General features: G+C 40.9%; 1 protein-coding gene across 31 annotated transcripts in view; it reads right to left on the reverse strand.

Annotated features, from left to right (window-relative positions):
• The window catches only part of Slmap (sarcolemma associated protein), a 117,939-nt gene that overhangs the window by 8,475 nt on the left and 97,113 nt on the right, over nucleotides 1-12,351 (reverse strand). For 18 of the 31 annotated variants that reach the window (XM_039094254.2, XM_017600014.3, XM_017600015.3 and 15 more), the window contains 5 exons: nucleotides 7,533-7,655; nucleotides 5,806-5,880; nucleotides 4,786-5,106; nucleotides 4,117-4,234; nucleotides 801-972 (listed from right to left, as the gene is read on the reverse strand). In XM_039094254.2, coding sequence (XP_038950182.1) covers nucleotides 801-972; nucleotides 4,117-4,234; nucleotides 4,786-5,106; nucleotides 5,806-5,880; nucleotides 7,533-7,655 — 809 coding nt within the window. The remainder of the gene's footprint in view (nucleotides 1-800; nucleotides 973-4,116; nucleotides 4,235-4,785; nucleotides 5,107-5,805; nucleotides 5,881-7,532; nucleotides 7,656-12,351) is intronic. The other 13 variants (XM_063275127.1, XM_039094258.2, XM_063275125.1 and 10 more) reach the window with 1 other exon arrangement.

The raw sequence follows: 12,351 nt of genomic DNA on the forward strand, positions 1-12,351 counted from the left end.
GCAAAAATCGCATGAAAATATAAGTGTATTTGTAAAGATGAAAAGAAAGCAGAGGGGGAAAATACAGTTTCACAGAACAGGCATTTTTGTCTGCCTGTATATAGGTGAATTTCAAGTAATTTCCTTCTGGTTTGTTTGTTTTCTGATACAGGATCTCATGTAGCCTAAGCTGACCTCAAACTCACTATGTTGCTGAGGCTGGCCTTGAACTCCTGATTCTCCTGTTCTACCTCTCAAGTGCTAGGACTGGGGTTGTATAGTGCCATGCCTATCTGTATATAAGCTTTACTTTGGTGTTTTGAGCTAGGATTCCTTATGTAACCTTGAATTCATTGCAATCCTCCTGCCTCAGCCTCCCAGGGGTGGAGATGACAAGCATGAGCCACCACATCAGAGGCTGTGACTTTTCAGTCACTCTCCCAAGAGTATACAGCTTCAGCACGAGTGTTGCCCTAGTTTGCCTTCTGGAAGGAAGAATAGTTCATTAAATATGACACGCTCTGTAATAGTTAAACAACAGGCCAAACTTCTGCTACAAAGAATCTCTCATGTCAGTCAATTGTTTGAGAAAAATTAAAAACTAACTCTTATATCTGTATGTTTGAAAACAAACAATCGATAAGTTCTCTTGATATGGATCATGACGCACACCTAGAAATGACCATGCTGGAGTGTTCCAAGTGTCAACTGACAAGTAATATGGTTTCTGCTTTTCTTTATTTCTAAGTAGCATGGATGTCTGATTTGCCTTTGGCTTTGAGTCCAACCATAACTGGACCCAGAATGTCTTTTCGCTTTACCTCTTTCTGTACATCCTTGGCTTGGTTTTCAGCCTTACTGAGAAGAGTTTTTAAGTCAGCTTCATCCCGAAGGTGTTGTTCTTTCAAGGATCCCATTTGGTTCTCGAGTTCTTTCCTAGTCATTTGAAGGATGCTGAGGTCACTCGTGAGCTCCAAACTTTGCTTCTGAGAACTGCAACAGAAACCCCGAGAGCCATCACCACAGACCCTGGACACAGAGGAGGCCTGGACTCCTCAGCATTTCGCCAGGGGAGAGCAGATTCACAGCAGGAAGGAAAGGCATGAAAAGGTAAGGCACTTTTAGTAAGGAAAGCCATTCAAACTTCCCTCCAGGTTTAAAGCTATATCCTTTCAAACAGAGAAGTAGAAATTTTACAGTAGAAGGAAACGACTAATTGTATGTTGGGCATGTTCACTGCTTCTATTATTTTCTTGATTTCTTGATAGGATCATACTATGTAGTTTGGCTGGCCTGAACTTCCTTTGTAGACCAGGCTGGTCTTGCACTGACAGAGATTTGCCTGCCTTTGCTTTCTAAATGCTGACATTAAAGATATGCACACCCATGCTGGGCCCTAATTGTATACTTCAGTAGATCAAATTTTATTTACTAATTGTACCATAAATACATAATAGAAATATGTATTTCAACTATGTTACAAGACTAAGTACTTGAAAGGAGAAGAGGGGTCGGAAACCTCAGGCATAGGAATCAGTGCTGACTTCAGAGAGCGATAAACCTGCTTAACTAAGACAGAGGGAAGCACCTGCTTCCCCAGCCCATGGGAGCAAGCACAGGACGAGGACGGGACTGGGAGGTGGGTCCTGGCCTTACTACAAATGAACTGTGGAATATGGAGCAAGTCACTTAACTGGTTTGCCTTATTCTCTGAATAAACATTTCCTGAGCTCTTAGACTATGTATAGGTGACACACTACAAATAGCAAGGGGTCTCTCAGTGTCCTCTTCTGTCACACATTCACCCCTGTGCTGACTAGCTTTATGTCAACTCAACATACTCTAGAATCAGCTGGGAGGTGCCCCTTACTGACTAGCTTGTAAGGCGGTTTCTTGATTGATGATTGATGTGCAAGTCTCCAGCCCACTGTGAGTGGTATGACCCCTTCAGCAGGTGGTCCTGAGTTGTATAAGAAGCAGGCTGAGTAAGCCATGAGGAGCAAGCCAATAAGCAGCACCCCTCATGGCCTCTGAATCAGTTCCTGACTCCAGGTTACTGCCTTGTCTTCCTTCAGGGATGATCTGTGACCTGATAGTTGTATGATATAATAAAACTTTGCTCCCCAAGTTGCTTTGTTCATGGTGTTTTATTACTGCAATAGAAACCCTGATTAAAAAATATGGTATCTGAAGCTATTCTCCAGCTTTAAGTACATGATTATTTTTATAATTTGCTATTAAAATTAATTTACACATTGGGCTGGACAGATGGCTCAATAGTAAAGAGCACTTTTTCAGGTCTTGAGTTCAATGCCCAGGAACAACATGGTGGCTTATAACCATCTGTAATGGAATCTGATGTCCTGTTCAGTGTGTCTGAAGACAGCTAAAGAGTGCTCAAATAAAGAAATAAAGAAATAAACAAACAAACAAATAAATCTTTTAAAAAATTTACACATGAGGAAACTAACTTGATGATTGAATATCAATACTTTTTTCCAGAGACTGAGGTTGTGCCTCAGTGGTAGAGATTGTGGCTAACATGATCAAGACACTGGGTTCAATATCAGTATAAAAAATAGTGGGGTTGGGGATTTAGCTCAGTGGTAGAGCGCTTGCCTAGCAAGCGTAAGGCCCTGGGTTCGGTCCCCAGCTCCAAAAAAAAAAAAAAGTTCCTTATTCAATTCTTTGATAACAGTAAAAAAAATTAATTAATCACATCTCAAAAATGAGAGATCAGGAGGTTCAAAATGTAGGTGGAGTAGTTAATGCCTATATTTACTGTACTTGAAAGTCTAAAGCTGCAGGATTAGGAGTTCAGGGCCAGCCTTGGCTACACAGCAAGACCCTATCAATCTGTTTACATGTGCTGCCACCAAGGAACCAATACATGTGTATGTACTAATGAGTCTTGATTTTGGCCTCTTCCTATTTTAAGCATTGCTTTTACTATTTCATGTTACAAGGAAATAATTGTTTTTATCCATTAATTATCACCACATATTAAAAAATGTAATATACATACAATACATGAAAAGACTGAACAAAGTTTTAGCACAGAAGAGAAAAATCAGGGGCTAGAGAGATGGCTCAGTGGTTCAGAGCACTGGCTGGTGTTCCAGAGGACCCAGGCTGGGTTCCCAATACCTGACAATTATCTGTACCTCTAGTGCTACAGAATCCAATGTCCACCATATATACAGGGGCTACATATGCAAGGCACTCTTACTGTATGCAAGCAAAACATACACACCTATAAAATAAAAGTACATGAAATATTTAAAAAAGAGAGAGAAAATCAAAGTGTTTTGTGAGACTTCATGGTAATATAACGAGGGGCTTTAGAGAATAAATCAGCTCTTCAAGTCTTTCCTCACTGAGTTTAGGAGGGGTGAGGGGTTAAGATAAGACTACAGACTGTAGAGCTAAAAAGGACTTTTAGAATTCCTGGTCCTAGGGTTACAAGGGTATGCCACCCACCATACAGATTAGTTCCTCTGTGTGTGTGTCCTATGTATCTGAACCAACATATGTATGTGTGCATCTATTCCTGAATGAATGTCAGCTGTCTTCCTCTAAAGACAAAGTCTTACTGAACCTGGGGCTTTCTGTTCTGGCTAGACAGGATGGAGCAAGCCACGGGTCCAATCTCAATCACTCAGAACCTCTCTATCGTCTCCTCCCTTACCTTAGGAACAGAGCCCACAGCCTTGAGTTCTCCATAGCTTGCTGCACTCTTGGCCTCTTCCTAAGTGATCAGAGGCTACATTGTGCCTCTGTTATAGTCTTAGATCTGCCTCTTACTAAGAGACGGGTGAGGTTAAAGAACAGTAATTGTATATGTGCCATGCACTGCTATTCTGTTAACAAGGTACTTTCAGTTTTGGAACTCTGCTGTTTGTTTTCAACAGTGGGGCATCCAAGTGGATGTGGGTTCTACGGTATTCCAAAAGGAGCAGGCTTACAGGATACAATGGTGAAAGAAACAAAATGATATGACAGTTACTTTCTGTGTTTATCTTGTCATATAACCAGTTTGGCTGAACATTCTGTTCCAAAATGGTATTTAAGTATCAAATTTTAATTTACATAAAACTTAAAGACAAATTTGAAGTTAACAGGGAAATTCTCACATACTTGTGCAATTCTTTTTCTTGTCGCTGCAGTTCTGATGACAATAACACATTCTCCTTTTTCAGAGAACGGCACTCATTTTCCAGTACATCCCATTCCTTTTTCAACTTCTCTAGTTCACCTAAAATAGTTGTAAAACATATTTGTTAACACAGAAACCAAAAATCCACCATATTCAAAGGAGACAGAGTACCATTTCAGAGTACGGTCTCTGCCTCCTGAGTGTGAGCCTTAAGGGTATGTCCCACTACGCCTGGCTGCTTCACAATGCTAACGTTTAATATTGAGACAATGTCAACGTTTGCTTGTTTTTGGCACACGCTCTCAGGACATAATCCAGGCATGCCTTAACCTCATAACCATCTGGGATTATAGGTGTACACCATTGTTACAATGCATACTCTTAAGTAGCAATATACAGAATTAATAGTACATGTCTGTAAGACCGCAACTTATTATAGAACCTGTAGACCAGTAGAACACAGCTACAGCCTTTGTATAGAAGCCCTGGTTTACACAGTTACCTTCTATCAAAGAGAAGAATTACTGTTGCCATGAGCTACAAGCTAGCAGGTATGGGCTGGGACAGCACAGTAAGACTAAGGGCCACCTCCTCCTACTCCCTGAAAAGCAAGAGGTAGGAAGGAGCTTTAAGCTTAAGAGTCCACTTACCTTGCAACCTTGTGGCCTCCTCTCTTTGCTGGACTTCACACTGCTGACATCTAAGTTGGAAAGTGCTCTGCAGACTTCTGATTTCCTCCTCATACTCAGATGCTGCTTTCCTCCAGCCCTCAAGCTCTGCTCTCACCTTCTTGAGCTCTTCTTGCAAAGACATAAAGTCAGTGTCCCGCTCAGACACAGCCTTTGCTGCTGCTTGATGAAGGAGCAAAATCTCATCTTGAGCACTCAGCAATTTATCTCTCGTGCTAGAAATCTCAGTGTCCTTTTCCTCCTGGAGATTCTCCATATCCATGTGTAGCCTCTGCAGCTGGACTGTAAAAGTGTATTTATCATTTCCCAAGTCACAGGGATTAGGAATGCAATTACAGCACATTACAGGTTTCAGCCACTGTGCAGCCTCACTCTCACAGCTCTTTTTCCTCACTTTCTTTTGATTAAACTGCACATGTTTGTACAGAAAATACCAGAACACAGATGTAAAAGAAAAAAGCCAAAAACCTAAAGTAAATTTATTTTAGTATGTTGACATTTATTCTTTTTTCTAATGCCTTCATTCATATATAAAATAACGAACATTGAGTACAAAGGGATTTATATATGCATGTATATAATATATATTTTTCTATCTTCTTGCCGATGAAAATATTTTGTAGGGAGGGAGGCAGTGAGACAGTTTTAGCTGAGGCAGGAAGGACTCAGAGTCATTACCCAGCTGAGGTGGGCCTTAAACTCATGACCATCCTGCCTCTTACGTGCTGGATTACAGGCATGCAGCACTCCAGTTAGCATGACCCTGCCTTCTCAACTCCAGTGTCTATGATGGGTTACTGGGACAGTCCCTCCCTTTGTCTGCTTTGAAGGCCAACTGTCCAAGGGCCTAGTACGACGGTTTCTAGGGAAGAACAGAGCCATGGCAACTGAGGACCCTCTGCAACCTTACTTTCCATTCCTTTGCAATCACTGAACACAACCATAACCACAGCTGTCTTAACAGTCGTGGGAGCCCCATACCTTGAAGAACCTGGATTTGTTTAGCTGATTCCTCAACTTGATTTCGATAGGCTTTTCGTTCTTCTTCCAAAAGAGCTAAAAGGCAAAAACACAGTGTATCTAATTTTGTGAGTTAATGAAAAACATTCATAATTGTGCAACTAGAAATTTCTAAAATTTGTCTTTTAAAGTTTATGGAGAGACACAAGGTTAGATGTTAAGTATTATCAGTATTAGCCATTAAGATTTTAGAACACAAAACAATAGTAAGTAAGAAATCTATAAAATCTAGTTCCATAATTTCATACACTGAATACCAGTAGGCTTTTCTTACACAAGAAATATTCACATAATTGTTAGTTATCATTTTGAGCAATGCAAGATAGCACAGGTTTATAATCCCAAATACGGGGACGGTTAAGACAAGGAGTCTCACAAGTTCAAGGCCAGCCTAGGCTATGTTAGAGGGTTGTGATAGCTCTGTGGCAGAGTGCTTACACAAAGGCCTAGGTACAATACCTGGTACCATTAAAAAATTATCATATTAAGGACTGGGTATCATACTGCATACTTAATCTAACCCAAACACTGAGGTAACAGAGGCAGGCAGATCTCTGTGAATTCAAGCAAGTTGTCATCTATGTAGTGAGTCCCTTTGCTAGCAAAGGCTATGTATTGAGACCCTATCTCAAAACAAAACAAAAAAACTCTACCCAACCACGAACAAAAAAACAAAACAAAAACCCCAAAATGGAATATTCTTGTGTTTATTGTCAAACACATAGTAAATAAAAACAATGGCTGATTGATAAATATTTTTCATTGTAATTAAACATTAGTTTGTATCCTATAATAAAGTCAAGAGAGACAACTGCCTACTTTTTAATTTCTGCAGTTCTGTGGCTGAAAGCCAGGGCCACATGCACTGGGCTGGCCTTCCTTAAGATAAGCCACAGTCCTAACAGCTCATCAGCAATCATGTCTTTAAGAATCAGGAAAGGAAGTAGTTAGGAATTCACAGCTTCATCTTGGCATTTGAATTGTTCTGCCCAGGAAGGGAATCTCATAAAACTTAGGGGTGCCATAAGGATCCATGGGCTGGATCTTGGGACTCTCCAAGACTTTAACTGCCAAAGGGCAATGGTTCCAGAGGCGGATGATTATAGGCCACGAGGAAGAGAAGTGGCTGAGATGAAAAAGACTTTTTTTTTTTTTTTTGAGGGCATCTAACTACCCAGACTGGCCTCAAACTTACACCCTTTCCCCTCTACATAGACCACTGGCCTCAGCTGAGAAGATTCCATATTTTGAACCCTGTCTGCAACCTTCCTGTTAAATAACCACCCTGAAAAGTGAGCACTAACTTAATTTACACGGTTCCCTCCTGAGCCAGGCTTGTGTGGATCCACACTGGTGGATGGAGCATCTCACATCCAAACACATGTGCAATATGAAATGCTATGAAATCTGAATCCTTTGACCTGAGCATTTGAGATAAGGGACATTCAGCCTGCAAAGAGCACAGACTAACAATGAAGCACAGAGCTCTTCTGTCGGTAGAGCTCTTGTGCTCCTCACAATTACAAAGGCAGAGAGCAGCTGTGATAGCCCTCTCACCAGCTGAAGTGATGTCTGAGAACAGCCCAGCCCTGGCTCTCCCTGCCATGCCTCTGGGCTCTGAGCTCTTGTGCCATCACACCTACTCTGCCTCACAGGACCCCAGGGGGCTGCAGGGATCTTCGTCTCACCTTGAAGGTCAAAGCATTTTTGTTTACTTGCTCTAGCTAGCTCCTGGGCTTCCACCAATTCTTTCCGAAGATGTTGAGTGTCTTGTTTGGCCTCAGTTTCTGCCTGGGTACCCTGTAAGTCATCTGACAAAAACACGTTTTTTTAAAAAGCAAGTGTTAGTACTGCACTATATTCTCTGTAACTAGTGTCTGGCACTCTTTCATGTTTAGACATACATAGTTTGCAACATGGCACAACTGAGTTAAATAAAACTTAGAAGCAAATTAGAGTAAGCACATTAGTTAACACAGATACTAGTACTATAAAAGATAGAAATTAACATACACATAATTGATGTTCATCTCCTGTAAACTTGAAATCCAGTGAGGAGATAGGCACACCACTGTTTCCATCAGTTTTCAATCATGTTCTTACTACTACGGTTATTGGTGTGTGTGTGTGTGTGTGTGTGTGTGTGTGTGTGTGTGTGTGTGTGTGTGAAAGAGAGAGAGAGAGAGAGACAGAGAGAGACAGAGAGAGATGCATGCCTGCATGCCACAGTGCAGATATAGAGGTCAGAAGACAACGTAAGGAAGCTGTCTCTTTCTCTCCCCCATGGGGCTCCCAAGGATTGAACTCAGGTTATCAGGCTTGGCAGCAAATGCCTAATTTACCAGAGCAACCAACCCTCTGCCAGCTCCTTCTCCATCGACTTTGAAATTCAAGAATAAGACAAGAAAAACTACCTGGAGCTAAAACAAAAATGGAAAAACAAAAGAAATTCATCTTTAAGAAAGAACGTGAGGGGGTTGGGGATTTAGCTCAGTGGTAGAGCGCTTGCCTAGGCCTAGGAAGCGCAAGGCCCTGGGTTCGGTCCCCAGCTCCGGAAAAAAAAAAAAAAAAAAAGAAAGAACGTGAGGACGAGCAGGCTCAGCAGGGAGAGGAGGCACTTCCAAGCCCACCAAGGATCTATGTTGCAGGCTCAGCAGGGAGAGGAGGCACTTCCAAGCCCACCAAGGATCTATGTTGCACTCTAGAATCCCACAAGGTAGCAGGATAGAACAGACTCCTTAAGAGTTAATTTACAAAAACCAGGTTTTTGGTTTTGGTTTGGTTGTTTTAGTGTGTGTGTGTGTGTGTGTGTGTGTGTGTGTGTGTGTGTGTGTGTGTGTGTGTATTTGTTTTGAGATGGAATCTCAATGTGCATCCCTGTCTATTCTGAATCTCAGTATGTAGACTAGGCTGGTACGAGATCTGTCTCTGCTTCCTGAATGCTAAGATTAAAGGTGTGGACCAGCAAACCACTCCCCTCCCCCCCCCAAAAAAAGAGTTTTAAAGTCTTACAGCAATGTTACTTATAGAATACAAAATAAAAACATGCATGTATGCAATGACATTTATAAAAAAGAGATCATTTGAGAGTGGCATAGCAGGAGCTGGAGGGAAGAGAGGGTAATGGAGAAACAATGCAGTTATAGTTTAATTTTTAAAAATTCAAAAAATAGGGCTGGAGAGATGGCTCAGCCGTTGAAGGCTAGGCTCACAACCAAAAATTCAAAAAATACTGTTAACTCTAAAAATACAATAAAAACTAGACTAGATGCTCTGCATACTAATTTGTACCCAATATCACATGCACAGCAGATAAATATATGCACTGAATTATCAACTGACCTAACCGTATCCATTTAACTGAAATACATTTCACCCAGCACTACCCACTTCCCCAGCTCTCCCCTCTTCGGTGCTCTGCTGCTCACCGTTTGCTGTATTAAGCTTTTAGCAGCCTAGAAGGACGACTCAGTGGCTAGGAGTGCTTGCTAAACAGCCATGAGTACTTGAGTTTAGATTCCAGCTACGTGGGTGACTTCCAAATGCTGTAGCTCCAGCTCTAAGGGATCTTATAGCCTCTTCTGGCCTCTAAGGGCACACGGACCCACATACACACCTCCAAAACGTATACACACAAATGTGTGCACACATGTGTGGGTGGGCGCGCGTGCGCGCACACACACACACACACACACACACACACACACACACACACACTCAAACAAATCTTTACAAATATTTTGGCTATTGAACACTGACTAACATCATCCAGAAAGTAATATTTTTATATTGTATTTTACATTCTTTTGCTTACACAGCGAGTTCTAGGATAGCCTGGGCTATAGGGTGAGACTGTAACAAAAAGAAAAAAATTAAAATGAGGATTCTTACTACATTTGAAGCAAGATGACAAATATGTAAGAAATGATAGTTATGAAATCATTCTTGACCCAGACTGCAAATCAGCATATGCTAAAACATAAATAGTAACACGTCTGAATTTTAATGGGACATATATGTAGTCATAGACAATACTCCACAAGGTACTTATTACTTACAAAAAGAAAATTAGTTCCTATGCAAGGAGAAACCTGGGAGGCAACACCTTAATTAGTCAAAGTTAAGGTCACCAACAACAGAGCAGGGCAGTATCAGGCACCTCTGCCATAGTCTCTGTAAAATATGCACAGTTCGCATCTAGTCATGAGGAGGAGTCACAGCCAAACTGGGAGACATTTTAATTGCTCCATGCTGTTCAAAATTGTTAATGACATGAGACTTAAGGAGAGCAAAGAATTTAGACAACTGGAAAATAAGAATAAAATTGGCAGTTGCAAGCATAGTACATATCAGGGTTAACTTCCTAATTCTGAGAACGGTATAGGAATCATGTAGGAGGATCTGGATTTGTGGGGCAAAGTACTTAGGAGTAAAGGTTATCATTTCTGCGATTCTGAATGATCCATGGCTAAAAGGTGAGAGACAGGAGGAAGGAGAGGAAAAATAAGGCTGAAAAATTGATAAAGTGAAGTGGGTGCAGTGTTCACATTTGGAGAAATCTGAATGAAGAATAGACAGGACTCCTAATCCTAATGGTGCAACTTTTCTATAGATCAGGAATTATATAAAGGTAAAAAAAAAAAATAGAAGAAATTGTTTACATATATTTAAATACAGGAAATGTGGTAGCATATTAATACTGAATCTAGGAAGTGGGCAAATATATATTTGTGTTTCTGTTTTTCTTCAACTTTTACCATGTTTGTATTTTTTTTTTCCTTCTTCTTCTTCTTCTCTTTTCTTTTTTTCAGAGCTGGGGACCGAACCCAGGGCCTTGCGCTTGCCAGCAAGCGCTCTACCACTGAGCTAAATCCCCAACCCCCATGTTTGTATTTTTAAATAATTAAAAAAACTCTCTTAAAGTAAACAATCCTAATGCCATTATCCTAGGATAAGTCCAATCCTTTCTGACTAAATTTTAACAACTTATCTCCCCTTCTGGTTTATCATTCCAAGCACAGTAAGACAGACAGACTCCTGCAAGGGCTAAAGGAAGGCTGTCTTGCTTTAGGGGCTCCTTATAAATGAGGAACCCACTTCGAAAGCCTACACACAGAGAATTCCTGTCCAGCACAACACTTCCCATGATAGGTCATGCTGTGAAACAAAACTAATACAGCACTCCACTTCCCAAAGAAATAATAAGGAAGGGGCTTATGCCAAGTAGTCACATTTTAAAGGAGAAAACAATCAATGCAGTAATGAACTGTGTCAGACAAAGAAGTACTATTTGTAAATTAATTCTCTGAACCATAAAAAGGACCAACAATTTAATTACAAAAAAAAAAAAAAAAGCGATGGCATGCATCAAATCATATAAACACGAACTCTGGAATATTTGGACACAGAATAGTACTTCTACTGACTAAAAGTCCTGACAAATTAAATTTGGTGCAATAAACACAAAAGACCACATTCAAACTGGTCACATCGTTAGTGCACAGACCATCCCCCTAAACAACCAAGAGCTGATTTTTATCAAAGACTAACGAGAAACTTTTTATGCTAAGGCTGACTAAGCGTTGTTTTTCACAAGGTTTGGTGGGAAAATGCTTTATTAGAAGATCCTGGCTGAGCATCAAGGGAAATGCCTCGGCAAGGGCAGCCTGACTCATCTCCGTATCTTCTCTTCTGTGGCCGAGTCTGGTGCTGCTTAGGCTGGCCTCAGATACACCTGCAGTATCGTCTAACCCGCCAAATGGCTACGATTAAAATAAAAGCATGTGCCACACACTTAAGCCCATTTTATTTGGCTACAGAAGTCAAACAGAAATAAACATTATTGAAGAATTATGCCTTTCTAGCAATTGGAAGGCTGAGGCAGGAGGATCTAGGAGACTGAGACCTTAAAAAACATGTTTTACTCTTAATACTATTTACATATCTTTAGAGCTGCCTGTGACTGTGTTACTAAATAAAACAAAATTATATATAGTGTGGACCTCAGGAATCGAATACTGGAATCCTATATGTGCACAGAAGCCCAAACTATGACACTGGTGTCTGAGAAGTGGGCAGAATCTAGCTTCTCAGCCCAAGGTTAAATTCTATAGATTTGTACTATACATGAAACATCTAAAATCACAAGCATTAGCCTAGAGAAAAACTACATATACCCTGAATTAAATTTGGTTTTACCAAAGTGTGTTCTGAACAGAGACTCAGAGCCTCTCAGTGTATGCCTGGTTGAGAATTCCCAGGCACGCAGGAAAGGGCCAGTCAGTGTTCTCTGTGCTTCCTCTGCCACCCACCACAGTACACCAGCACATCCGCTGGGGTGGCTCGCAGAAGCACATCCTCTTTCCACCATCATCAGTTTCCCCTTTCAGAAAGTTTGATATGATAGGCAGTGGCAGGCTTAGTCTGTAAACCAAATTGTCTCTCAAACCTATGTTCACATGTGGGACAGCCTCAGGCGGCTGCCTAACTGCAAATTTAGCTTTTGCA

Source organism: Rattus norvegicus, chromosome 16, assembly GCF_036323735.1.
Source record: "Rattus norvegicus strain BN/NHsdMcwi chromosome 16, GRCr8, whole genome shotgun sequence".
In the NCBI taxonomy this organism is placed as follows: Eukaryota; Metazoa; Chordata; class Mammalia; order Rodentia; family Muridae; genus Rattus; species Rattus norvegicus.